The sequence below is a fragment of the Fundulus heteroclitus genome, chromosome 17, assembly GCF_011125445.2.
Source record: "Fundulus heteroclitus isolate FHET01 chromosome 17, MU-UCD_Fhet_4.1, whole genome shotgun sequence".
NCBI classification, from domain to species: Eukaryota; Metazoa; Chordata; class Actinopteri; order Cyprinodontiformes; family Fundulidae; genus Fundulus; species Fundulus heteroclitus.
This window is the reverse complement of record NC_046377.1, coordinates 23,104,493-23,131,261: the sequence shown is the minus strand read 5'-3', so window position 1 is coordinate 23,131,261 and position 26,769 is coordinate 23,104,493. Positions and strand designations below refer to the sequence as shown.

At 38.1% G+C, this 26,769-nt stretch overlaps 1 protein-coding gene across 1 annotated transcript in view; it reads left to right on the top strand.

Annotated features, from left to right (window-relative positions):
* The first annotated feature begins 267 nt into the window (after nucleotides 1-267).
* LOC105930404 (myelin regulatory factor like) overlaps nucleotides 268-26,769 on the top strand; it is a 31,455-nt gene continuing 4,953 nt past the window's right edge. The window contains exons 1-17 of the mRNA XM_012868610.3: nucleotides 268-508; nucleotides 4,638-4,777; nucleotides 7,739-7,832; nucleotides 8,392-8,453; nucleotides 9,938-10,394; nucleotides 13,892-14,086; nucleotides 14,167-14,362; nucleotides 14,482-14,558; nucleotides 17,746-17,856; nucleotides 17,926-18,016; nucleotides 18,104-18,304; nucleotides 18,414-18,522; nucleotides 18,613-18,722; nucleotides 19,392-19,537; nucleotides 24,059-24,223; nucleotides 24,320-24,391; nucleotides 24,573-24,619. Of these exons, the coding sequence (XP_012724064.2) occupies nucleotides 4,693-4,777; nucleotides 7,739-7,832; nucleotides 8,392-8,453; nucleotides 9,938-10,394; nucleotides 13,892-14,086; nucleotides 14,167-14,362; nucleotides 14,482-14,558; nucleotides 17,746-17,856; nucleotides 17,926-18,016; nucleotides 18,104-18,304; nucleotides 18,414-18,522; nucleotides 18,613-18,722; nucleotides 19,392-19,537; nucleotides 24,059-24,223; nucleotides 24,320-24,391; nucleotides 24,573-24,619 (2,218 nt within the window). The 5' untranslated portion in view covers nucleotides 268-508; nucleotides 4,638-4,692. The remainder of the gene's footprint in view (nucleotides 509-4,637; nucleotides 4,778-7,738; nucleotides 7,833-8,391; nucleotides 8,454-9,937; nucleotides 10,395-13,891; nucleotides 14,087-14,166; nucleotides 14,363-14,481; nucleotides 14,559-17,745; nucleotides 17,857-17,925; nucleotides 18,017-18,103; nucleotides 18,305-18,413; nucleotides 18,523-18,612; nucleotides 18,723-19,391; nucleotides 19,538-24,058; nucleotides 24,224-24,319; nucleotides 24,392-24,572; nucleotides 24,620-26,769) is intronic.

The window sequence follows — 26,769 nt, the reverse complement described above, 5'->3', positions numbered from 1 at the left end:
CGTAATCTTTTGTTGCATAATTCTCCTGAACCTTCGCGTTTCTTAGTTGGTTAAAAAACAATAATCATTCGTATGATAAAAAGTGTTTGCTTCTGTTTTTTAATATTTCTTTTAAATAAATAAAAAAGCAGGATTCATACATTAACACAGACGTATAGTATAATGGAGGGAAATTTGTGTGCGTGCTTCCAGGTGTCTGGCTGTTTTATGACTGTGTCAGATGAGTGAACACCTTTTACCTTTTCTTGTTTAAAGCTCAAAGTCCACCTGAGAGACACGGGCAATCCACAGATACGCACTACAAACCGAATTTAAAAAAAGGTTGCTAAAGGAAGGGATTCTGCCTGCTGTAACCTCAAAAGAAGAGGTTTTATATCGGGCACTTTTGGAGAAACGTAATTCTGGAGCCGAATCCGCTTTCACACATGGATTGTACCTGAAGACGAGCAGGTCGGATAAAGATTGCCTCTGTTTGACTGGCTGGCAGCCATTTTGGAGACGAACACAGGTGTGTTTAAGCAAACATGTCTAGCTGATCTGAGCTAGTTTGTGTTTAAATAGGATGGTTTTATCAGCCGCTGGAGGAACTGTAAAGCCATACAGCTAAAACAAGGAAGATAGTAATTATTTTGTTTTTATAGCTAATTATGTCATTAACTATATCAGTCGTAGATATTTATATCTACTTACATGTCCAAATTAGCTTATTCTTCACTCAGTGTTGAAGTTAGAGGACAAAGCCAGCCTATAGTTCTCAAATGTATATCTATATAAAATTTTCAACCTACCAGGTTATATTAAGACTGGATTTTAAAGAGTGGGTCGATGGAATACCACGTCTTTGAACTCCATCTGTAGTTTAGACAACATCTAATTTTGATGGGATGTCTGTTGTGATTTTTTTATAACAATTTGTGAAGGAAGCAGTTTATTTAAAAAATGAAAATATATTCAAAAGCTGTAACACCCAGAATGACGAAAAAGTTGCCATTTGAGCTCTCCGTGGGCAGATGTAGAGGGGTGTGTTCAGTAGTTTATGAGGCTGCGTTTAGCCTTATGTGATGTTTGAACAGGAGAAGAACCCGACGTTGGCAGTTGTTGAAAATAAAAGCATACTAACAAAAAATGTAATTGACAGAGTTTACTTGAATGTACTGAAAACCAGCAGAGACAAAACAAGGGGAGTTTGACAGTAACAACAGAACCGAAACAGTTAGGGGCTTGCGACTGTATCAAAACTTAGCTAGCGTATGTTTAGTGGTAAAGACTAGCAACAGTGCTAGTAAATTGCTTTATTTAGAAACCAAACCAGCCCCTAAAATGGATTTCAAAGACAAGCATCTGTGTGTCTTTTACCTTTGACAATTGTTTTTAATAATGCAAATTTCTATCAAAAATCTCAATAGTTATTACAGTATTTATAAATCAATAAAAGTGTTTTTATAATGATTACTACAACCTTCGATAAGCACTAAACATGGTTTTAGCAAAGCAGATTCGGCCCAAAGGAATGCTAGCTTTGGTGTTTGCCACCAGCTAGCTTAGGCTAGCTTGTTTTGATTCATGTCAGCAAGAAGCAAATAACAATCTGAAGACATACAGATTAGAAACGTGTATCTAACAAATGTACATAATGAATATCTGTGGCTAAATGGAAACTGCTAACACAAACAAGCTAGCTGTGCTAGCATCACAGTTGCTTAGCAAACAATTCTAATATTTTTTTTCTCAGCAACACTAATCTTGGTTAATTTGCCAAACATTTTTGAGATGCACACTTAATTTATTTAACTGCTGCACATTCATTTTTGTACTGCTTTTTGTTCATCTTTAATTGCTTAGTTGGCATGTAGGATTGTAAAAAGTCATAAAATTTAAAGTTTAGACATTTAAGTTTACACGCTAAAAAAGCTAACCTGGCATACCAGATTGATAATGTGCAGCTCTCTCCATTCTGCACATTATCAATCTGGATCTGCGTCCATTAAATCCGTTCGGGGAAAGGAGGGGCATGCAGCAGAACTCTCTGAGCTGATTGGGCGAAGAGACACCTAGTGCTCGCCTACCAAGGGTTGGTTTTAGCCAATCGAGGTATCAAATTAAAATGTTGTGAGTAGCAGAAACCACCACAGTTTATGTTGGTCAAGGCTCTTCTTGCTGTTCATCTTTCAAAGAATAAATCATGGATTCTTACAAAATAGATGTGATAGCAGCAGCTACACATACCCTGTGCTGCAACTGTGATGTCTCGTCTTGATGGTATATATCCACGTTATATGCTTATAAAACAAGACCAAAAACCGTTTGATCATGATAAAATAAGATTATATACATCAACCCTCCATCCTAATAATATTGTGGTGGTCCTTTTGTGGATAAAAGGAACCCCAGCACCAGGCGCGATGACCAGATATAAAAAGATGTGGTGCCATCTAGTGGCAGTATCACAGAACTATCATAATGCCGGTTTGCTTAATTTATTAATAAAATTAAATAATGGCGGGCCGAGCCTGATCCTCTGCAACGCCTTGCAGTAAAGCTGCAGCTCGGGTTGATCAAAGACCAACCATTATTAATTTAATTAATTGATCTACAGCAACTAAGAGCCTCATATCAGAACAGTTACTCACGTAAGTCAACTCTGCGTCACATCTGAGCCTCAGCAGGTTTAGCGTCAGCGTCAGTGAACGCCAATGTTCAGACTGTATTCCCAGAGACATTCCAGGCTTTTCCCTCTTGCAATCATATTTATTTGCAATTTTTTCCACTGTATCTTGAACCTTTATTCATTGTTTTGCTGGGAGACACTAATAGCCGTTAGCCGCTTCCTTGTTTTAGCTCTTGCTGCGCATGTGCAGTACATACTTCCTCTGTTGAAAATAAACACGAAAGGCTTTATTTACTAACAAATTGAGAAAAAACTAAGCATAAAACACCGAAATAACAACTAATACGCCAGCAGGATGTGACATAAAAACTGTATGCAATCAGAGTGAGCTACTGACGTATAAATAAATAAAAAAAAGTCAAATAACATGGCTATGCTCCATTAAACCATAATACTGCAATGTAATTGGCCTGAACCGTTTTTGGTTGTGGCCCAAGAATACTGCTTGCAGGCAAAATTAACAAAGAGTAAATTAATTTATTTTGATATTGCTTCTTTCAATGCAACTCATATGACAAGACCCTGATAACAATAGTGAACAGAGATAAATGAACTGAATACAATCTAAAAATGAACAGAAAACAAACTCAAAAGAAAACCAAAACACAAACATTCATTGATCAAAGTCCTAAACAGTGACACAGTGGATTTTTGTTTACTGCATAATTTGCTCTAGAAATAACTTTAGATTAGATTAGCTGTTTTTTTCATTACTGATTTAGTGTGTAACTGTGTTTTTTGCAACTGTCACACCCAAATTTTTCCATCGTCGGATAATAAAGGAGTTTCGTATTTTATCTTATCTTATTTTTTTAGTCATTGGCTGCTAAAATGATCTCTGAAGTCAGCAGGAGAAATGTGGATATGAACGTCATCTTTTATACTCAGTCACAAAAAATATTTTTTTTCTGAATTCTGAAATAAAAGTATCTTGAGAAACTTTTATTCACTCTTATAATTTGTCATAAAATATTAACACTAATGATCAAGCTTGGCTTTAAGCACTGGAATCATTTTGACTGGAAAGCCTTATTCTTCGAAGACCGTTTTAAAGGCTAAGTAAAAAATCGGCCATTTTTGAGTCCAGACTAAAATGAAAAATACATTTAATGTGCATCACGATGCATGACTGTATGCCAACCAACTGTAAACCAACTGTACCAACCATCATTCCCCAGTATTGCACCTGACACTTGTTCTTGGCACAAGCTTATATTCAGTCACCGATCCAGTTTAAAAAAAAAACACTGCTAAAGTCCAATCATTCTTTCTTGGTATTTTTTTTACAAGCTCGTCTCTTTCATCAAACACTTAACCTATTTTTGTGAATATCTACTACAGAAAATGTGTTGGTATTTTTAAAAGACCACCATTTTAATTATATTTTTACATTTTAAAATAAAGAGAAACATAAAAAAAGGATAGATACATTTCTGCCCTTGTGATGTTGATATCTGTGGACACATAAAAAAAAATAGTTTCCAACCTGATGATTAGAAACAGATCTGAAGAACTATCCTTTAAGTATCATTTTGCTGAGGGAACTTCACTTAAATTATTCCTATATATATATATATATATATATATATATATATATATATGTATATAGCCACTTGCGGTCCTTAGGAGTAAATACACCATTACACAACTCCACCATTCAGAGTGCAATATATAAGGGAGCAGGTTGTTAATTGGTGAATGTTGTAAAATGACTATTTTAAACCAAGATTAAGATACAACGTATATACCTTTATGAGCTCAACTGTCTTTATAATATTTATTGATTTGTTTTCACCTTGAACTTTGGATCTTTATCCAACTGTGTCATCACGACATGGGACTCTGAAAGGAAAAAGTAATATCCTGATCCCAAATTACTGCTCAGACCTTGATCCTCGTCTACTTATTTATTTTACTTTTAGTCTAAGGTATATTTGATATATTGTAATCTCAATTTCATGATCAGCAGTAGTCACCAGTGGAGATCCTCCTGACTCTTACACATACCAGCACAACACCGCCCCATGCATGGCAGCATGGAGCCTGGAGCCAGTGGGCCACCGCTCCAGGTTCTTGGAGAGAATGAGGCGCTGCAGCAGTTCTTCAGCGGTGAGACACTCCACAAATCTTTACAACATGCATGAAAATATTCAAGAGACGGTTTCAAAACAAGGTTTCCAACGTGATCCTGGGACATAAAGACGTAATTGCGATAATAATTAAAGAATGCTCTACTAATATTTCATAGTTTCAAGCTTTGTCCCAGTAGATATGTTTACTTGTTTGTTTTTCATGAATATTCAGGTTCTTCGGGAGTTTGGCTGAAGTAGTCTATTGTAGGGAGATTGCGGATGTTTTGAACCTACCTATGTTGGCTAAAAGTCAAAGTCTAGGGCTATTTCAATGTGTTTCTGATGTTTCCTGATTCTTAGAGTGTCAAGTAGTCCCTGATTTAATGCCCTTTAAATGTACTGAAACTATATTTACAGCAGATCCGAAGCAATTGGAAAAAAATTTATCTTCTTTGGTCAAAGGTAAGGCTTAGAAGAAGCTTCTAGGAGATTTAATTATCACTTCTAGGAAGGGATAATCTACAGTAGGGGTGTCCAATGTTTCATCACGTGGGCCAAAAGTTGTCAAATAAAAAGTGCTTGAGGGCCATGATGTGTATATATATATATATATATATATATATATATATATATATATATATATATATATATATATATATATATATATATATATATATAAATGTAGCCAATTTCAATAATTTATTTATAAACAGATTTTGGCGCACCAAAGTCTGCATCCGAGTAAAAGTAACTGGATAGATGTTGTCTGATTTAGTATGAGATTGAAGAAACTGTAAAAAGTGTGGTTATTAAAATACAAATACAAAGTATTTGTATTTTAATACACAGGGTTCAGTCCTTGGACTGGGACTTGGGATTGGGTCTAAGATAGATAGCTCAGAAAGCTCAACTGCTTCTAAACAGTTCAGACACTGCGCAGGTTCTAAAGATTCCTCCAACGCTGCCTCACTTACTGAGGACGAGGTAATCATGTTTGGGAGGATGCCAATTATTTTATTTTTAATGGAATCAATTTTATTTATGAAGAATCCCATAAAGTCATTACTGCTAAGAGCTAAGGGAATGGATGGATCAACGGAGCTGTGACTGTGTAAGTTTGGCAACTGTACTGAAGAGAAATCTAGGATTATTTTTATTCTCCTCAATTAATGATGAAAAATATGCTGCTCTAACTCTGCGAAGGGTCTTTTTATACAACAATAGACTGTCTTTCCAGATTAGGTAGGATTCCTCATGGTGTGTAGAGCGCATTTTCTCTCCAATTTCCTGACATTGTGCTTCAAGTAACGCAGCTCTGAGTTAAACCAGGGAGCCAGCTTCCTGTGAATAATAACCTTCTTTTTCAAGGGAGCTACATTGTCTAATGCAAAACGCAATGAGGAAGTCACATTGTTAGCAAAGGTATCAATTTGTGAATGGGAAGAAACAGCATTGCTGCTATCTGCAGGGTATTTCTGCAATACTGACGATATTAAAAGGGGGGCAGACTCTTTAAAGTTTGATACAGCATTATCCGATAAAGATCTACTATAATGGAACCCTCTTTTGGGGGTTGAGAACTCAGTTAGATTAAACTCAAATGTTATTAAAAATGATCAGATAGGACAGGGTTGTGAGGAAATACTGTTAATTCTTCACAATCAATGCCATATGTCAGCACAAGGTCTAATGTATGGAGCCAAGAGTGCGTCGGTTTATGCACATTTTGAGCAAAACCAATTGAATCTAGGATAGTTTTAAAGGCTACTCTAAGGTCATCACATTCTGTGTCAACATGAATGTTAAAATCACCCACTATAATAACTTTGTCAGTGTTTATCACCAAATCAGATAAGAAGTCTGACAACTGATCCAAAAACTGAGTGTAAGGGCCTGGTGGACGATACAAAACAACAAACAGAAGAGGTTTTATTGCTTTGCAATTTGGATGAGGGAAACTGAGGGTTAAATGTTTAAAATAACTGTAGTTATTAATTGGCCTGGGACTAATTATTTTCAAAATGTGTATTAGATTTTTGTGTTGTGTTTGAGATATTCCTGCCTTTCAAGTAGCAAGAACTGAGCCACACCCATTTTATGGCGCTTTAAAAGTAGGCCAGAAGCGGTCACTTTCTTTTGTAAATCCCCATAAGGAAGAGGCTTCTATGGGTGTGTCCCAATTCAGGGGCTGCACCCTTTGTAGGTGGATCGTGTCCTTCGTTGACTGCGACAAAGGGGAGAGCGGAAGATATTGGCTTGTGAATTGGGACGGTTTATCCTCCACCGGCTGTCGTTGCCCCTGATAAAATTGTGGCGCCTCCAGAAATGTTTCCTAGGGGGGGCCAGATGGGGCCACTTAATCTCTTGGGCTGGCACACTGAAACTAAAAGTCATAATTTCAGGATTTTATTCTACTGTTGTAGTAAAGCTGCCTGTAGAAAACTATCTTAAAGACTTAAGTAAACACCTACTAATATCTTTTGGTTTATTGTTTGATTTTTAATGTTACTAATGATCTAATGGTGCGTAGACGAAGAACAGTACAGTTAACATTTTGAGTTGAACAACAATTCCTTTTTATTGTGCAATTATATTAGGAATAAGATGCACATTTATTAATTTACTAGGGGAAAGTAGATACCGGCAGATACAAATAGCGTGATAGAACGTCAAGAAGAGCGGCTGCCTTGCTGGCTGTGCATAACGGGACAACTGCTAAACTGATGCTACTATAATTTACTGACTACTTTATGTTGCTGTCAAAGTGTCACTTAGCCTGGTGGGGGGAGGGGGGTTGGCGTTAAAGCATGGCGGCCCTCCAGGCTTATAATACAGTTGGGGAAACCCTGCGGTCAGGCTTGGGCCATAGAAACGGTTGAAAATGAATGGAAGTCAATGGAGGTGCAGTCAAGGTCCTCTGTTTGTATGTAGAACAAGTGAGCACACCCATCCACCACATTGTGAATGAACATGTTGTCCTTCCTCGCCATATGTTCAGGTCAGGACGTCAGTAGTGTGTTGGACAGCTCTGTTCCCGTAGACACCAGCATCCTGGAGCAGTACCTCACTAACGACATGGACGCCAGCAACTTGTAAGTCTCCTGGACTAAGAATCAGGTTTTCCTGATGGCAATGTTTTGATAAACGCTAAATGAGATGGCTTGGAGTGGTTGTGACGACTCAGGCACCCATAAAACACTTAAAGGTTTTACTGTAAACAAGGCTGCACTGGAGTAAGACTCGAGATTAAATACATAGACAGGAAAATGGTGTAAAAATCACGGTTTTTGGTTAACAAAGAACGGGATGATACCCGATGTATCGTCACTGGGGGACACCCAGAAACCGTTTCATATATATTTAAAAATCCCCTTAGCCTAAAGAAAGCACAGCATGTTCTTGGGTGAAATTGGCTTGGTGAGAACCGCATGAAGTCACTTCTATCTTGAATCTGCACTGATAAGTAGTTCTAATGTGGGAAAACCCGCTGCATCGCTGTCAAATCTGTTATGTAACATCCATAAATTTAACACTCACCCAGTTGGTTATCAGATAAGTGAAGATTGCTGACAGAAACAGCTCCATTAAGGACAAATGCCAAACAAAACGTATGATCTCTGACATCGGGTTGTTTTGTGCTTTATTTTCCAGCATGTTGCCTGAGTCTCCTCCGGATTCGAGCTCAGAGGCATGCTCTCCTCCACAGATACCAGGTAGCCTAACCATCCAGGGCATCCTCTGAATTATAGAAGCAAAACTATGTGTTATAATCTCATAGTTCCCTTGACTTCTACAAATACACCTCATGTGATCACGTCTGGTGTAGATTTCTGCATACAGTATGAGTTTCATGAGTTTTCGTGCATGTTGAGTAAAAAACTACTACATATTTCCATACATAACAGATCAGGATACATTAAATTAAACATTACAGCACTTCTCGTTTTTTTAACAATACATTTTTAATTAGAAATGCAGCCATATTTTTCCTGTTGTCTATGCTTGTTTGTGTAAGTTTCCAACGAGACAAAGATGCTTTGACATACATTAATCTACATGTTATAAACGTTGCTGTTCTTGTTTTTACATTTTAGATGCATGTTAAGAGTAACTCATAGTGGTCCGCATTAATACGCGATAGGTATGTTTACATGGACAAAAGTAATCGGAATAAACAGCCGATCGAAGTAAAAGTGCGTTGTGTAAAAAAAGACAATCGGAATATGATGATCAGATTAAGATCAATCGGATTAAAAGTGTAATCCGAATGAGAGGGGTGGGATAGGCCGATTGATTATCCAATCAACGTTCAGATAAACGCTTGTCATGATGAAGTTATTCTGAATGTGGCAAATTGACCCGAGTGCGCAGATGCGCCACAACGTAAACGTGACATATTTCTGCATTGGTGAGTGGCGAAAATACGATACGACATAAAAGTGCTCAAAATTGTTGCTTTACTCAGTAATGTTTCAACTGTAGAACATCGTTCAAAGTCCAACCTGGGCGCCCGGAGGACAACAAACATATAATACCGCTTTGTTTGCTATTTTTTCAGCAAAGACAGACATACTTCTTCTTCTGTGGTTTTTTAGGGCAATTCAAGAACTGCACATGTCAGAGTGGTTCTATTCTGAATAAAGCCAAGTGCATATACACGCACATTATGATCTGATTAATTGATTGTGTGCCCATATAAATGCTACAATCTGGTTACTTAATCCGCATACATTTTAATCCAATTGGGAAATTTTGTGCATGTAAACATAGCTAGCGCTTCAGTAGAAGTATCAGTAATGTTTCAACTGTAGAACATCGTTCAAAGTCCAACCTGGGCGCCCGGAGGACAACAAACATATAATACCGCTTTGTTTGCTATTTTTTCAGCAAAGACAGACATACTTCTTCTTCTGTGGTTTTTTAGGGCAATTCAAGAACTGCACATGTCAGAGTGGTTCTATTCTGAATAAAGCCAAGTGCATATACACGCACATTATGATCTGATTAATTGATTGTGTGCCCATATAAATGCTACAATCTGGTTACTTAATCCGCATACATTTTAATCCAATTGGGAAATTTTGTGCATGTAAACATAGCTAGCGCTTCAGTAGAAGTATTACAGTGGAGGAGATATTCACATTTGTAATTTGTTTTCTCAACTGAGTCTGAGTGATTGTTCTGTTTCTATTGGCAGACCACAGATACAACCAATCCTGCTGGTCCACCCCCCCAGAGGCATTTCAACCCGCAAACCTCCCCACCTCCTGTCACTTTAAGGATCGAGGCTCCACTCTTCCTGACTCTGATCGACTCTTTCGGCCCCCTTCCTGTTCATTAAAAGATGGAGGCTCAGTGCCGTGCCACTCTGACTCTATGACCCACAACCAGCTCTGTGGTTTGGGCCTCACAGACACTTGCTTAAAGTCTAGGACTCCACCTGACCCACACGTCCTACCTGTTCATCAAGACACTAGCCACCCACCTGAACTCTTCTTAAATCCAGGAAGCATTTTGCAAGGTTACACTCCACCCACACCTCCGTCTCCATCTAGTACTTACATTTCCCCCATGACTGACCCAGGTTTGGTCCATAATCTCCCTGCGTCATCTTCAATCTGTGTGCCCGGCTCAGTCTCCACATCCCACACCTGGTGAGCAAACCTTTGGTATTTGGAAATGGTTGTTTGTGGGTGAAGTTTGTATATTATTTAGAAACATTGAGACAGCACAAGCATTTAGATTAGATTAGATTAGACTAGATTAGATCAGATTAGACTGAATTTTATTGTCATTACACATACAGATACAGAGCAAAATCTAACCAGAAGTGCAATACGCATAAATAGTGTGGTATATAACAGCTATGGTATAGGTTGTTTTTATAGCATATGGACAGTATTTGTAGATTAAAATGTACGTATTAAATTTTTCAATTTTCAATTCAATCCGAGCAAGCAAGAAGCGACATGCATGCTCAGTATAAGGGATTGCTGCAAAGCTATCAACAATGCAGACGACTGTCCACTGTGGCTCTACGCTCTTTCAGGAGGAGTGAATGCTGCTTGCAGAGACTTGATGCAACCTGCTGGGTTTCCTTAGAGAGGAAACTTTCTGACCAATCTGTCTAATCTGACCCAATCTGTATAAAATGATTGAATTTGACTTTGTAAAGTGCCTTGAGATGACATGTTTCATGAATAGGCGCTATATACATAAAATTGAATCGAATTGAATTGAATTGAATGAGCATTAAACAGTGCATAAATAATAGGCAGTAGCTACCAAATCTTACTAAAACTCACGCAATATTCAATACGTAGTACTGTGCAGATTATTTAAAGTCCGGAGTGCAGTTGTGATGGTCTTTGGTCAGTGAGGCGTTCAGTAACGTCACAGCTGTGGGACTAAAGCTGGGGAGGGCAGAGTAGTTGGACTACACTGCCCTGTTTCTAACATAAGGCCAAAATAAACTTTTATATTAAATTAACTTAGTAGGTTTATTGTTGCTAGCGCGTACTCCAGGCTGTCTTACATAAACGCACTTCTAGTTTAGACATTACAGTCAGGCAGTCTTGTAGACAGCTCAGGGGTCCTATCAGGTAGTGACACAGTGTACCGTAATGCTTCGTTGCTAACCAAGGTTATACTTACATATTTTAGCAGATTTTGAGCACATTGTACCACATAAAATCAGTCAGTAAGCATAATGTTAATCATATATAAGGCGCATCATAAATTTATGAGAAAATGTAAGAATTTTAAGTGCGCCTTTTAGTCCAAAAAATACAGCAAACCGACCCGTTCGCGTTTCCTTAAATTGAAATGCTTCTTACGATCTGCTAGAGGTTGCGTTACGCTCTAACGTGTCGAGTACTGGCAGAAAAACTCACCAGACCCTTTTTAGTGACAAGACAACACAAAAATGTTGTTCGGAAAAAACTTTCCTTAAACAGGGCAGGCGGTCAGGGGAAAAGAACATTCTTAACAGTGCTACATGCTAAGCTAACAGTATGAAACGCATGTTTGAAAGTCATATTAGCTTTATTCTGCTGTGGTACAAATTAACTCAGGAGAATATCAATTAGCTGATAAACAGTCAAGTAACGAAACAAACCAGTGCACCTCCCTCCTTTACTCCTCCGTTTAGCTGTAAAGACACTGAAGACAACTGAAACTGATGATTAGAGCAGAACAGATGTAGGAACCTGTAACATTCAACCCTGCTGCTGTAGTTAATTACTACAGAAAATATTATGCAAAATTACCAGAAAGACAAAAACTGTACAGGGTTGCTGCTGAATAACCAGGTCGTTAGTTTCACTGTAAAATAAATATGGTATACGCCAGATCTATGTTTGTTTTTTCTAATAGAATTATGGTTGTCCCTCTGTAGTAAACTTATCTGCCTCATCAGCTAATTGACAGGTAAGTTAAAGCACACAGTGGCACATTAAAGATAAGCTATTATAATAAAATAATTGTATGACTAAATCAAAGGCGGATAACTTCCATAAAAGATATTAACACCTATACTATTGGTGTTATATGCTCCGCTGTTTTACCAAACAGGGAAGTGACACCTAGATTATATATATGAAGTATGGAGGACCAACAATTGGCCAATAAATAAACCAATACATTTAAAATGTACCAATAAATACAATACAAATGTTTGCAATAACTTCATTTAATTTTATATGACTGTTAAAAGATATCCAATATATTTTCCACATATTATATTTTGACCTGCATATGTTATTTCTCCCTACGAAGCAACCTTGTAGTGATTTATATGTTTGTGCTTTTATTTTGAATTCTTTCAGTTTCAATCCCAGAATTGTTCCCCTACTTTTTTGTTAGGTTTGTAAATATTTTTATGTACTTAACCATAAAAACCACTGTGTGGCTTTAAATGTTGTTCTGGGTTCTTCTGTGACCTCCTGGATGTGTTTTTGATGTTCTCTTGGAGTAATTTTGGTAGGCTGCTCACTCCTGAGAAGGTCCTGCGCTGTTCCAGGTTTTCTTCATTTCTGGATAACTTTCGCTGGATAAATTGCTTTGTTAATAATTTCCAGCATAAATGTGGATGAATGTCCTTGAATGTCCTCATATCGGGTCTTGACAGATTGCATTTTAAGATGTTTTTGCCTACTTCTGGTTGGTCATATAGGTGCTAATTAAAGACTGGATCTTTAATTAAAATTTCTTCTTAATGGTTCTTGGACGTCTAGGCTGAATTTGGCAGAAAAGTGAGAAATTTCAGCATCTGGAACTTGTTTTAGACATTAATTAGACGTCCAAATATAGACCTATTTTAGCTGAGGTTGAGTTGTGCGCTAAAAGAAAAAGGAACAATAGCAGCTAAACTCTTTGATTTTTTTCCAGTTTCTAGCATTCCTCACTGAGGTATCCATCAGAATAAAAACTTTAGATCAAATGATATATAACCCTAGAGCCTTCAAACATGTATTTCTCTGTTTTTTGTTGTTGTTTTTTTTAGTACAAGTAAAACTCTGGTTCTCGTTTACCTTACGACATTCTGTCAGGGCTGCTGCACAATCTCTGGGTATAGTTCTGCTTGGAAATGTTGATTCTTACTGGACAAATTGTGTTTTTTCTTACAGAACAAAATTATATTTTCTCGAATCCAGAAAAGAACTGTCAGTGCGCGTTCTGTCCAACTGATTTGTTTAAACAAGACTTTAGATTAAAATACGTAGTTCCAAAGCTTTGGGCCTGTATTTTGTTTCAGTGGAATAAGCCCAGAAATATGAACAATAAAAAACAAATAATTAAAACACCTTTAAATTAGCATTTTGCCCTAGTTCTGTATTAGTATTAGTTACATACCATTTTATTTATTTATTGTGCACACAATATACTTTCACCTACGTATCAGAGCGCATTAGTTGTCCTTTTTTTTTGTTTCATTTAATTTTGCAGCACTTTAATGCAACATTTTTTGCTTGTGAAGGTAAAGGTGCTCTATGAATGATTTAAATAAGTTAGGATCAGTTCTGAAGGAGACGCAACATATTTCACATCAGCTGTAAACAGAAAGTCAATGTGACTCCCTGAGTCGATCTTCACTGGCACGTTGTTGCCTCTTGTTCTGTGGAAAATGTTTTTATATTTTGTTTTTCATCAGTTCCCAGGACAGTAAGAAGAGAAGGAGGTCTGACTCCGAGGACTCATTTGCAGCAGTCGAAGCTGCCTGTTGTGAAGGTGATGGGACTCACAACACTCTAACTGGACTGGGTCTGGGTTCCTCTCAGTTGCTCAGATGGGAACACTACAGGCGAGAACATTGGAGCACTTTATACAGCACCAGTTACCAAACCTTGTACGTACAGATCCGCCTGAATCAGGATTTTATCATCATTGAGGACACCAACAGAAAATAATGTATGTGGTTTGTTTTAGGGCGCCTCCTGCCTACCACATTGATACGGATAAAGGCTTCAACTACTCCCCCGTTGACGAGGCCTTTGTGTGTCAGAAGAAGAACCACTTTCAGGTCACAGTTCACATCGGTGTGGCCGCAGAGCCGCATTACGTCCGAACGCCCACCGGACCGCAGAAAATTGGCCACTTTCAGATAAAAGTGTTTGGGATCAAGGTTCGCAGCAATAACAATTCCCAGATTTTCTGTTTAAAAAGAGAAATGATGGCGTCTCCTGTTAGTGCTCTGAACCTCAGAAGTACTGATTCTATCAAAACTGTTGTTTTTTTTTGTAGCTTGAAACACCCAGCCAGGAGGTGACGATAGAGCAGTCTCAACCTGACCGCAGCAAGAAGCCCTTCAACCCTGTCAGGTATGGATTAAAACTACCTTTGATCAATCTTTATAAACAATCAGTCCGACAACTTCAAAATCCTAAAATCAATCTGAAGAGTAAATATTTCCTTTTAAGAAAGCCATGGAGCCATGTGAAAAAATTAGGACAATCGATAAATATTCAGTTATTTCAACGGTAATGTTCAAGTATTGAATTTTAATTCAATTCAATTCAATTCAATTTTATTTATATAGCGCCAAATCATGAAACATGTCATCTCAAGGCACTTTACAAAGTCAAGTTCAATCATATTATACAGATTGGGTCAGATTATACAGATTGGTCAAAAATTTCCTATATAAGGAAACCAGTTGATTGCATCAAAGTCCCGACAAGCAGCATTCACTCCTGGGGAACCGTAGAGCCACAGGGACAGTCGTCTGCATTGTACATGGCTTTGCTGCAATCCCTCATACTGAGCAAGCATGAAGCGACAGTGGGAAGAAAAACTCCCCATTAACGGGAAGGAAAAACCTCCAGGCAGAACCAGGCTCAGTAAGAACGGTCTTCTGCCTCGACTGACTGGGGTTACGGAAGACAGAGCAGAGACACAACAAGAGAGAAAAGCACAGAAGCACACATTGATCTAGTAATCTGTTCTACATTAGATGGTAGTAGCAGGTGATCCATCTTCTCTGGATGATGTCACAGTTAACAGAACGCCAGACCAGGTGTACCTTCTATGAAGAAAAAAGAGAGAGAACAGAAAGTTAAAGCAGAAATGACTGTTTTTAATCTGTTTTCATTTATCTTTTTAAAGGAAAGTGGTTTTAATTACACAAAAATAACCTTCTTTCAGTCAAAAAAATTTGCAAAAATATGTTTCTATATGAAGAAATAAATAACCTCAGGGCAAAGCTTCTTGTAGCCGTCTACCAACCAACGCTTGTCTCCATGATGTGATGAGAAGAATGTAAACAATTTCTTGTTCCCATATATCTGGCATTCAGATAAGCAAACTGGAAAATGTTTTGTCATACCTTGTCACCCTGACAAGAGTTTTTGTTGAACAAAATTTATGGTCCCAGAAGGTCATATTAAGATACCTTAAGAAACACAGTTATGTAGGTCACATTCTCTTAGTTACTGTAAGATTATTATTATTATTATTTTTTTTTTTTTTGCTTTTTGGTGTATTTAAAGTTTGTTATAAACAGTAATCTGTGGAAAATGTATGGCAGTTTTACGTGTGTAGCAAAGCGGTCGTGTGTTGATAAAGGGTAACAATAAAGTCATAAAACAGGATGGAAAGGAAGTTCAACTGAGATTGTTAAAGCTAACCAGAGTAAAGTCTGCCCAACTGTGAAAGATAAATTCAAGCTGTGCAATAAAACTGGGGTTCCTAAACTTTTCAACCTGGGACCCAAAAGATCAGGGCCAGAGACTGGCGGCTTCCTTTTGGGCGTAATTTTAGGAAAACTCTTACAACAGAGTGCAGTCGCCTCCTTGTGTTAAAATAAGTTTTATATACAATTTTATTACAATATATTGTAAAATTTACAATATATTTTCATGATATTGTGACTTTGTTCTGGTAATAACATGACTTTATTCTCCTAATATTACAATTTTATTTTTGCAATGTTATTCATTCTTGTACACTTAATATTATGACTTTATTCTCATAATTTCCACACTACAAAAAGTCTTATTGGGGCCATCATAGATTAAAAAAAATAAATTATTGGACATGAAGGAGTTAATTTCCACAAAAAACACAGATATATAGAGATTAATTTCACACATTTGCGGGAAATAAAGTCTGATGTTGAAAAGTCGTAAATATTGAAGAGAAAAAAAAATCATTTTCCAAGATTAAAAGCATATATTTGCTATATTAAAATTAGGATATTCTCTGATACCTCATTTTATCTCGCGACCCCCACATGGCGTCTTGGCCAATTTGGGAACCCCTGATTAAGAATGCTCTTTATTCTTGCCAAACAAAAATTATGATGAGAAAACAGATGTGTTAAGGAGATTTGAAATATGTTTTAAATTATTGGTCCCTCTTTTCAGAAATGTAAAGGATTATTGTTACTTCTAGAGTAAAAACCCTCAGTTCTGGCATGGTCAAAAACTACATGTGTTGCAAAGTTGCATAAATAACAAACTTAAATGCATTCCTAACACTAGAAAATTAAATATTACCTTATGGATATCTGAGGCTGGATATAATGCACTTATTTCTGCTAAAACCGCTAAAACAATACCCATTTGAGGATTGTGTTTGTACCTTATAACAAATTTTCTGGATCAAAATTATATTTTATGTCTGGGCAGAAAGGGAAAGAGTGATTTCAACATTGAGGCTACCTTTGACCTAATTTAAATATGATATCTTAGGAATTTGGGTAATTTATTGTTTATCAAAAACACAGTTGTTAGCATCAAGAAATGTTCCAATCAGAAATGCTGTCCATAGAAATTGCAGTTGTGAGCGTGGCCAAAACTGACACACATGGCTGAACTTGTCATAGTTGCTCTATATAACATACAGCCCTCTTGATCTGGGGATAAATAGGTAATTATTGGATTTCAAGTGTCATCTTTGTCTTTGCTACTATTTAATTTTTTCTTACTCAGCTACAATTAGCCTTCCATTACACATAAAAATGCTACGCGTGCATCTACTAAACTTTTACTTTTTATATCACATATAAACCAATCTATGGAGAATGTGGGGGTGCTTTAAGCATGTTTTCTATCATATAGTTTATTTGATTAAATCATCAAATTATATTTTTCAAAATTCAGAAGAATAAAATGATTAGGTTTCTCTTGCTAGCATAACAGCTAGCTGTTTTTTCAGCCAACTCACCACAGCTATCTGGAACTAGTGTTCCTAAAACTAGTTAAAAATATATAATTTTATGTTAAAAAGTAGAGTTTTTCATTAAATTTGGTAAAATAATGAAAAGCCAGTCTCCATTTTAATTGTTTTGAACTAAAACGTGATGGCAGCTAGCTCGCAACCTTGCTATGCAAACATTAGCCCAATATGTGTATAACTGCTGTTTGTGTGTCTCATAATTTATGAGTCATAAATGTTTAATTTTTATATATCTTCAGCTATTGTGAGTCTTTAGGTATAATTTCAGTAGGATTAAGAGCAGAATACATTAAATGTACATATTAAAAATAATGATCTGTCATCATCCAGGGTCAGTGTGCCTAGTGGCAAAATAACCAAAGTAACTCTTGGCCGACTACACTTCAGCGAGACAACGTCCAACAACATGAGGAAGAAAGGCAAACCCAACCCTGACCAGAGGTATGAGAGTTAGTACACATAAGAGAGAGAACAGTGATGGAAATGCATGCTAACTGCATCTGTGTGCAGGTATTTCCAGATGGTGGTCGGCCTTTACGCTGCCGTCAAAGAAGAGACTTTTCTTCTTGCTGCGCTGATGTCGGAGAGAATTATTGTTAGGGTAAAATCAATGTCTTTGAGCCAATATTTTTATCATCGATCAAACCAGCAACCGTTGAAATAAACTGCTGGTGTTGTCCATTTTAAGGCGTCCAATCCGGGCCAGTTTGAGACCGACGGGGACACCATGTGGCAGCGAGGGTCAGTTCCGGACGCTGTGGTCTGTCACGGTCGAGTCGGTATCAATACTGACTCCCCTGATGAAGCCCTGGTAGTATGCGGTAATGCTAAGGTGATGGGCGCCATCATGCAACCGTCTGACTGCCGAGCAAAGCAAAACATACAGGAGGTAGGACAAAACACGTCTTTAATGTAGCATTTTGCTACTCGATTTCACCACAAATTCTATATTGGCTGGATTCCTTTGAATTGTAAAGTATTTTTACATCTTCTCTTAGGTAGACTCTGAGCAACTTCTTAAGAGAATCAATCAGATGAGGATTGTTGAATTTGAATACAAGCCAGAGTTTGCCTCCAACATGGGAATAGATCATACCCATCAAACAGGTGATGGCATTCGCAACTGGAACTGTTATATTGTGGTTTCTGAAGGGTTGAACGTTTTGTGTTTATTATTAAAATCTTGTGATATCTCAGGAGTAATAGCTCAGGAGGTAAAGGAGCTGCTTCCATCAGCAGTCATGGAGGTTGGCGACGTAATCTGCTCGGACGGAGAGATAATCGAAAATTTCCTAATGGTTGACAAGGTATTTTTATCAATTTTATTTGTCGTCTGTATTAAATGTGTAATGCATAACTAATGATTACAAAGATAATTTAAAAGATATCCACCACATGTTGGTAGACTAAGTCATACTTAAGGAAAAAGGGGCTACTGGACCAAGACAGCGATGGCCTAGAGCAGACGGCATTAACCAGAAAACAGCTACTCTTATCAAGAAAAATTAAGGATATTTAAAAATCCAGCATTTAAGTCAACATTTCTGACTCCAGTGTTTCATTTTTCCCTAATGTATCTCCTTTTAAAGAGTTACATTAGCAACAGCCAGACTGGGCCAAATTACCAGCGTGATAAAATTTTATCATCGTCTCTCTTCAAAATGAACTGAGATGCATTCATGAAGCCTGACAACCTTAACAGGAGGTCAGTTTGCTCAACTGACAATATCTGAATACTCACCCTTACCCTAAGACTAAGGGACAAAGTACCTTCTGATATGCCGCAAGAAGATATGAAAGAATGTTGCATTATTTGTACCAACTGGGACTTTTACAAAGATGAACAATTTGGTACCAAACTGTTCTGTGATCCAGGAGGTGGATGGCTACAAGATACAGTCACAAAAAATTAAGTCCCGGAGCTGTTAAGGAACCAGGCCATAAGTGACTTGACAATTACTTTTCCCCCATTGCAGGAGCAGATCTTCATGGAGAACGTGGGAGCTGTTCAGCAGTTGGCAAAACTTACCGACAACCTGGAGAATCGTATCCAAGAGCTGGAGGTTTGGAACCGCCGACTAGCAAAGTTGAAGAGCTTGACGGGCAGCCTGCGCTCCACTGGGTACTGATCTTTATATATCTAATCTGGAAATCTGTTGTTGGTAAAAGAAAGCACCCTGAGGGTAGGGTTTAAAAAGTAGGATTTAAGGTTGAAATTAAATCTATGGTTTATTGGGGACTTATTTCTGAGATCTAATACCCATTATTAATCTGAAAGGGTAAGAAAAAAGGAGGCAGAATTCAGTCTCTGAACCATCAGGACCTTGGTTGGACTTATTCATGGTCCCTGGGTTTCCCTGCCCTGGTTTGCCTGTGTTGAACTTCTAACAAGCTTCTGCTTTCTGGACCTTGACATGGATCCTGTACCACGACAAACGAGCTTTTTCTTAACCGCTGGATTTGTCTGCCAGTCTCAGGCCCCGTAAACAATGATGTCGTAGATTAGCCTCTCTCTGTAACCTTGCCAGCGCCTCACTCTCACAAATAACAGCAAGCATGGCGCTGTCCGGTGTTGCATTCATGCAAAAGCAAATTTTGGCTTTGTTGTGGCTGTTAGTAGCGTCCTTGGACTCTTCCTTTCTAACGAACTCGCTCTACACAGTTTGTTTATTGCCAGCCCACATAAAGATCATGTTGAATATTTAAAATGATCCCCTTTCACATTGCTGTGTTTACTTCACTCAAGTTGTCTGCACATGTTAGTTGTGTTATTTTATGTGTTTTGTGCCATTCACAGCGCCACCAATGGGCCCGGCATGTGTACTGCAGTTTTTTCAGTGGTCTTGCGTTCTCTCGTGTGGTCGCGCATTTTTTTCGTAATCGTTTCTGAAAATCTTCTGTGTTCGTTTTCGTGTGGACGGGGCCTCAGTTCTTCTATGTATGACCCTCGCCTGTCCCCTGGACTCTGACCAAGCCTCAACCATCTTGGCTGTCACCTCTGTGGTGAGTAAGCTAGCTCTCACCTCTGCCTGGTCTCGTTATGATAAACCTTTTAAACGTACACAGTGCCTGGCTTGAGTTTCGGGTCTCCTGTCTTGTAGGGTTCACTGATTCTTTTTTTTTTTCTTGCTGGGTTTCTATGGATTCAGCTCTCCTGTCAGCAGCTACTACTTCCGGGAGAGGAGATGTCACAGGGGGCTTATCAACCAATCAGAAACCAACTTGGGCTAACTTTAGAGCCAGGTCTCGTTAGACAGTTAATAATGCATGACTTACAAAAACAAAAACACATTCTTAAGATTACAGAGAGACCAAAATCATCAAACAATAAGATATTTGTTTCCACAAACTATTGACAGACATTCAAATGAATGTTTTTTGAGCATAACAAAGGTTGGGGTAGTAAAGTTTTGGAGATTCCGTGACCTCATTTTAGTGAAATAAGATGTTAGCTTGCTCTCTGGCAAGTGAGAAAAACAGTTAAATTAGGTGAAAGCTCAACTCTGAAGGGTTGTTTGGCACTACATTACCCAACGTTTTAGGATGCGTTGAAGGTTTTTCGTTTTTCTTTTGGTTACCAAGTCTGTAGATACAGATTTTGTTTCCTGAGTGAATTTACTTTTTAAGGAACACGTTGCAAGATGGTTTCTGTGAAAATTTCAATTTAAACTCAAACCTGTTCTAAATCAGGTGATCTTATTGCTTGAGCCTGAATGTTCAGGCCATATTCAAGTAATATTAAATGTAAACCAAAACTTAGTTCCAGGTAACAATGCTTAAAATGTCTACTATTTGTTTAAAAAACTAACAACTAAACGTTTGTTGACATTAATTTACCTAAAAGTAACTTTAAATCAAAGTATGTAGTTTAAAGTCATTAGTTTGATGTTTTAATTATTTTTTGGGGGTAAAAAGAGGTTTGAAAGACTATGTCCGCTTCATTATTGTTGCTTCATTAAGTCCAGAAACAGGATACTTGTAACTATGCAGCACGATGGGAAAAACTGATAAAACAACTGTGTTGCATAACTGAGGCAACAAAGACGCTGAGGGAAGTCACAGTTCAAGGACAGATGGTTTTCTGAATGCTCCTGCTGGAGGGAATAAAGGGATTCAACCAACGTTAACACCCTCTATCTGAAATAAAGGAACCGCTTTGCCAGACGTTGTAGGTCAAGGACAGACAGGAGACAACAGCAAACTGTTTTACCCTTTCTACTCATACTGATAATTTAGAGGTCATTTAAAAACATTTTACCTAAATTCATTGACCCAGTCAAGAATATTTAACAGATTATTAGAAATTGTGCCATCCATATAAATTCAGCCTCCTTTACTCTGATACCACCCAAGTCCCTGGTTTGCCCTTATCGGACTTCTAACGAGCTTCTGCTCTCTGGACCTCGACGTGGATCCTGAACCTTGACTAACGAGCTTTGCTTAACCCCTGGATTTGTCTGCCGGTCTCAGGCCCCGTCCACAAGGAGACGTGATTATGTGTATCCACAAAGGTATTTTGTTGCTTAGGCTGTGCGTCCACACTGGTGAAGTGTTTCGTGAAAATGTAAACGGCCATTTTTGAAACCGGGTTGCAGAGTGGAAACATTTTAAAATGCAGTTTTCCTTTACCCCGATACCCCCAATGGCAGGTGTGTGTGTGTGTGTGGGGGGGGGGGGGGGGGGGGGGGGGCGCTGTGGTAGTATAACCTGTTTTAAAATAAAGAACACACAAACACTGATTCAACCAACTTTTTACCAAAACTGCAAGTTTTAAAAAAAGAAAAAACAACGCATGCTCTCTGAACTCTTTCAAGGGGGCGGAGCCTCCTGGGTCTGTGTTGTGATTGGTTGTGAGTATGCAATGACTGTAATATTAACCTACATGATAGAATGCATAAGGAAGGACAACTTTTATTCTATTGAACTTTTTATCAACCGTTTTTTTCTATCATCGTCTATTGATTGATATATACTGTTACTGAATTATCGTCCAGCCCTATTGAATACTACTGTGTTATTTTGTAACTTCTGCCGCTAGGTGGCAAAATTGTATTTGCTGGTTGTGATTTGTTGTTTTCATCAATCCAAATGCATCATTTAGAAAGAATACCTTAATTGGATGAAAAAAGACCTGCCTTTGATTGGATGGTGGGGTAGTTTATTTACATACAAGTCCCTTTGGATAATGGTAGGAGAAACGTTGGGCCAAAATCTTTATGGAGTGAAGATGAGGACCTTAGGAAACCAATTTGTATACTATGCATACTATGAAAGCTGCAGTCTCATCAGTAGCAGGGCCCAAGAAAAGGTTGAGTTCTAAAGCAATATCTCCCAGAGCTCTGGTCACCAACCCAACATGGCGATAGGATGGCGATACCAAGTCATGGACATCCACCTAAAATGACAGGCTGGACAAGGAGAGCTATAAATAGGGAGGCAGCCAAGAGGACCATGGTAACTCTGAAAGAGCTGCAGAGATCCGCTGCTGAGCTTTGAGTATCCGTCGACAGCTATTAAAAGTGGTCTAGAGAGGCTAGAAGAAAGTCGTTGCAAGTAAAAACCAACAATTCCTATTTAAAGCCTTGTTCAGCAAATATGTAGAAGAAGGGTTTCTGACCATAAGGAGCACAGACCAAGCGATTAGCGCATATACTGTGCAATAGCTGGAAATACTTTTCAGTAAGCTAACATTTCTGTATAAAAAAACAACTTTTGTTGTTAGTCTTTTGTAATTGTAAGTTTGTTTCTCTTCGAGGTCGGTCGGTTTTTCTTCAGCTCTCTGGAGCTCCTTATCTGCTATTACCCCGCCCCCTCTCTCCTGCTATTTGCTTTGTTTTGTGTCTTCTGTGCCATTTCTTCATAGCAACCGAAAGTTCTAAGGAAATTATGGATCTCGTCAGCTGGTCTCTCAACGCTATTGATCAAATTTTTTCAACGGGAAAGCAAAGGACCGGGGAGCGTGCCTGTCCCGACGGAACTTCCCAGCAGACATCTGTGGATGTTTTTCTGAACTGTTGGCTGCCGGATAAGACCAAGGACAAATGGCCTCTGGAGAGCTCCACGGAAATATAAACATTTTCACCCATACAGACACACATAACTGATGCTCACAAATACAGATGAACTGCACCCGACCAGTCTCAAATGTTGACCTTCTGCATATATGTGTCTCGTGTTATTTGTGCTTCTCGTGCAATGAGTTTTTTTTGTCAGATGCTTCACTTTTTATTCGTGAGAGCATAAATTGTCAAGCATCTGTCTCTTTTTTCTCCCTCCACTTCCCCCATGTTGTTGTAATCTTCCTTCAACAGATCCAAGGGCAGCGCCTTGTGGACACAGTATTGTCCTTGGCAGCACAGCCTCAGTGAACCGTCTCCCCCCTGAAATGTTTGTGATGTTTATGTTATGGTGATGGTACTGAAACAGCAATTTCCCTCTGGGATTATTAAAGTATATCTGATTCTGATTCTGATAAGATTCCAGGAAAGGATAAGGAATACCTTTGTTGTCCCACAAATCCGGGCGTGACAGTTACTAAAACACACAAACCAGTAATGAAAACAAGCTAATCTAAAGTCTAAAGTAAAGCGAAAGAGAATGAATGATATTATACTAAGAGATAAAGTTCTTGTGTGTCCTCCAGGAGTAAAGCCCCGGTTCACAGCAGCGCTTCAACAACACCGAACCCAGAGCCATGTAAGACTGCAAAGGCTCAAAAGAAGGACCGGTGTCAGAAGTTCCTCCACCTTCTCCAGAATAAAATCTTCCTGGCCAGCATCTTTACCTTCCTGGTCACTATGGCCGTCTGGTGAGGAACACTACGTTACTGCCTGCCATTCTACATGCAATTGAAATAATAAAAAATAAAATAAAAACAGCTTTCTTCTCGTCTGTTTGGGTGTAGTATAATCTCCGTTTCAGTGCTCTACCTGGTGAATTTGAAGGAGGTAGGCACTGACACCTTTCCTGGCAACAGGTAAACATCTAATATTTTGTTGTGAAAACCCGATTTAGATCCTCATCCTGACAGTTAACTCTTGATAATACTCGTCTTCCTGATTAATTAATAAAGTTTAAACATACATTTTTTTATTTTATGTTATTTGGTTGCCAAAACGTGAGCAGTGCTGATTTTAGTTGTCTTTTTTTCTATTAAGCAACAGCAGCGGATCTCCCATGCCGACAGTAGTTTCACCTACCACAGGTACTGTACTCGCTTCCAAGACCATGTTTAAATTAATCCGGAGATCCAAATCAGCTCGTTAATTATGGATTGCTTCAGTCAAACAGGGTTTTTTTGCCTCAATTTTTTTATTCTTTTAGATTTAGACCCTGCAGCAATCACAGTAAAACTTAAATGTGACGTTTAAACGGTTGGTAGTCAAGATCATTAAAAAAGATTTTATACATTTAATTCAATTTGACACGAGAAAAAGTAACACAAAGTAATACGTTATACGAGTAAATACAAAGATTTGTTTTTCAATGGTGACTTAATAAATTAATTCATCATTATAAGTCATCATTGTTCGTATGTGGAAAAGTAACTATGCCCCAAGCGTAATAACTGGTTGTGTCTTCCTCGGTGGCACCAATAATCCACCACTGTTTGCAAACCTGCCGATAAGTTTTAAATTTAAATCCAGAATTTGACTAGGCCACTCCAAAATCTTTATTTTATTTTCTGAGATAAACTTGCTGGTGTGCTGATCTTTGTCCTGCTGCATAACTAAAGAGCTCTTAAGCATAATTTCATGATGGCTGAACATTTTCCATGTGGATCTTCAGCTGCAGAGCAGAACTCGTGGTTCTAATTATAAGAAGTGATCCAGGTAACGAAGCGGCACACCTACCATGTTTGACTCTATGATGATTTTGTTAACACAGGGGTGTCAAACTAATTTTGGTTTAGGGGCCGCATTCAGCTTAATCTGATCTCAAGAGTGCCACACGAGTAAACTCATTGCAAGATTAAATAGAACTAATAAAAGAGGACTTGTTGTTGATTTTTATATTAAATGAATTTCACTTTTACACAATATATTATGAATAAACTCAGCGTTTTTAAGAAAAGTATGTGCAATTTCAACAATACTTTTACTCAGTTAAACATTTACTTGTGCATTACGCATAAGAACTGATCACAGTGATTATACAATGTTGAAAAACATTTATTCACATTTTTTGGAAGTTAAAAACACTGTCCTACATGACAAAATACATCAAACAGATAAAAATTAGCTATATTAGCTCAGTGCTACCATCTGCTGATTAAAACACAGCTCCCCTCATGGACAATATAGGAATTGCAGATTTTTTCAATAATTGTTTTATCATTCTCTTCCTTTTATCTTCTCTTTCTTTCACCTTTTCTTTTTTTCTTCTTGTTCTTCCTTTCCTCTCCTACTTTCCCATTATAGTGTCCATATCATTTGAGATATTCCCCGCATGAATCATAATAAAACTATTCACATTCAAAAATCAAGCAGAGCACTATGGCAAAAGCAGTACTGCTCCACTTGTGAAAGTCAAATCTGATGAGCTCTTTTTGGCATTAAGACAACAATTCTTATTGCCACATTGCCAGACAGGACACCGGGCCAGACTAAATTGTTCAGCAGGCTGGAACCGGCCCGCGGGCCGTATGTTTGACACCCCTGTTTTAACCTTTGTGTTGGTTTTACAAAGGACGTAGAACCAACACCTGCTTTTCCACTCTGGTCTCATTAATCCTCAGAATATTTAGGTGTTGGGGATCATCAAGAGGTTTTTGGTAAAAGTGACATGGGTCTTTGTGTTCTTTTGGGTCAGCAGTGGTTCTGACTTTCGAACTCTCCAAAGGAGGATATTTTTGCCATGTCTCGCTTTCTTATTGTTGAATTGTGACCTCTGACGTTAACTGAGGCAGTGATGCCTGCAGAGCTTGAGATGCTGATCTGGGTTCTTCTGTGACCTCCAGGATGAGTTGACAATGATCTTCCCTACTGTTCTATGGTTCCTTCCTTTGTGTTGTTCCTGCGGTTCTCTGCAGTCCAAAGCGTTAGAAATAGCTTTGGTACCTTTTCCAGATTGATAAATGTCAATGCTTTTGTTTCTCGTACGTTCTTGAATTCCTTCAGTTCAGAACTTGATGGGTTGCTTTTTGAGAACTTATTAACCTACTTCATGTTGTCAGACAGGTTTTATCTTAGTGATTTCTTGATTGTGCTCATAATACCTGAGTTTGAATAGTAAAATACAACATATGTTTAATCACAGCTCATGTTAACAGTAATTGCTACTTTCAATTGGGACCAGATTGATTTGGATAGCTTTTCTCCTCTCAGTACAAAATAAAATCATAATTTTAAAATG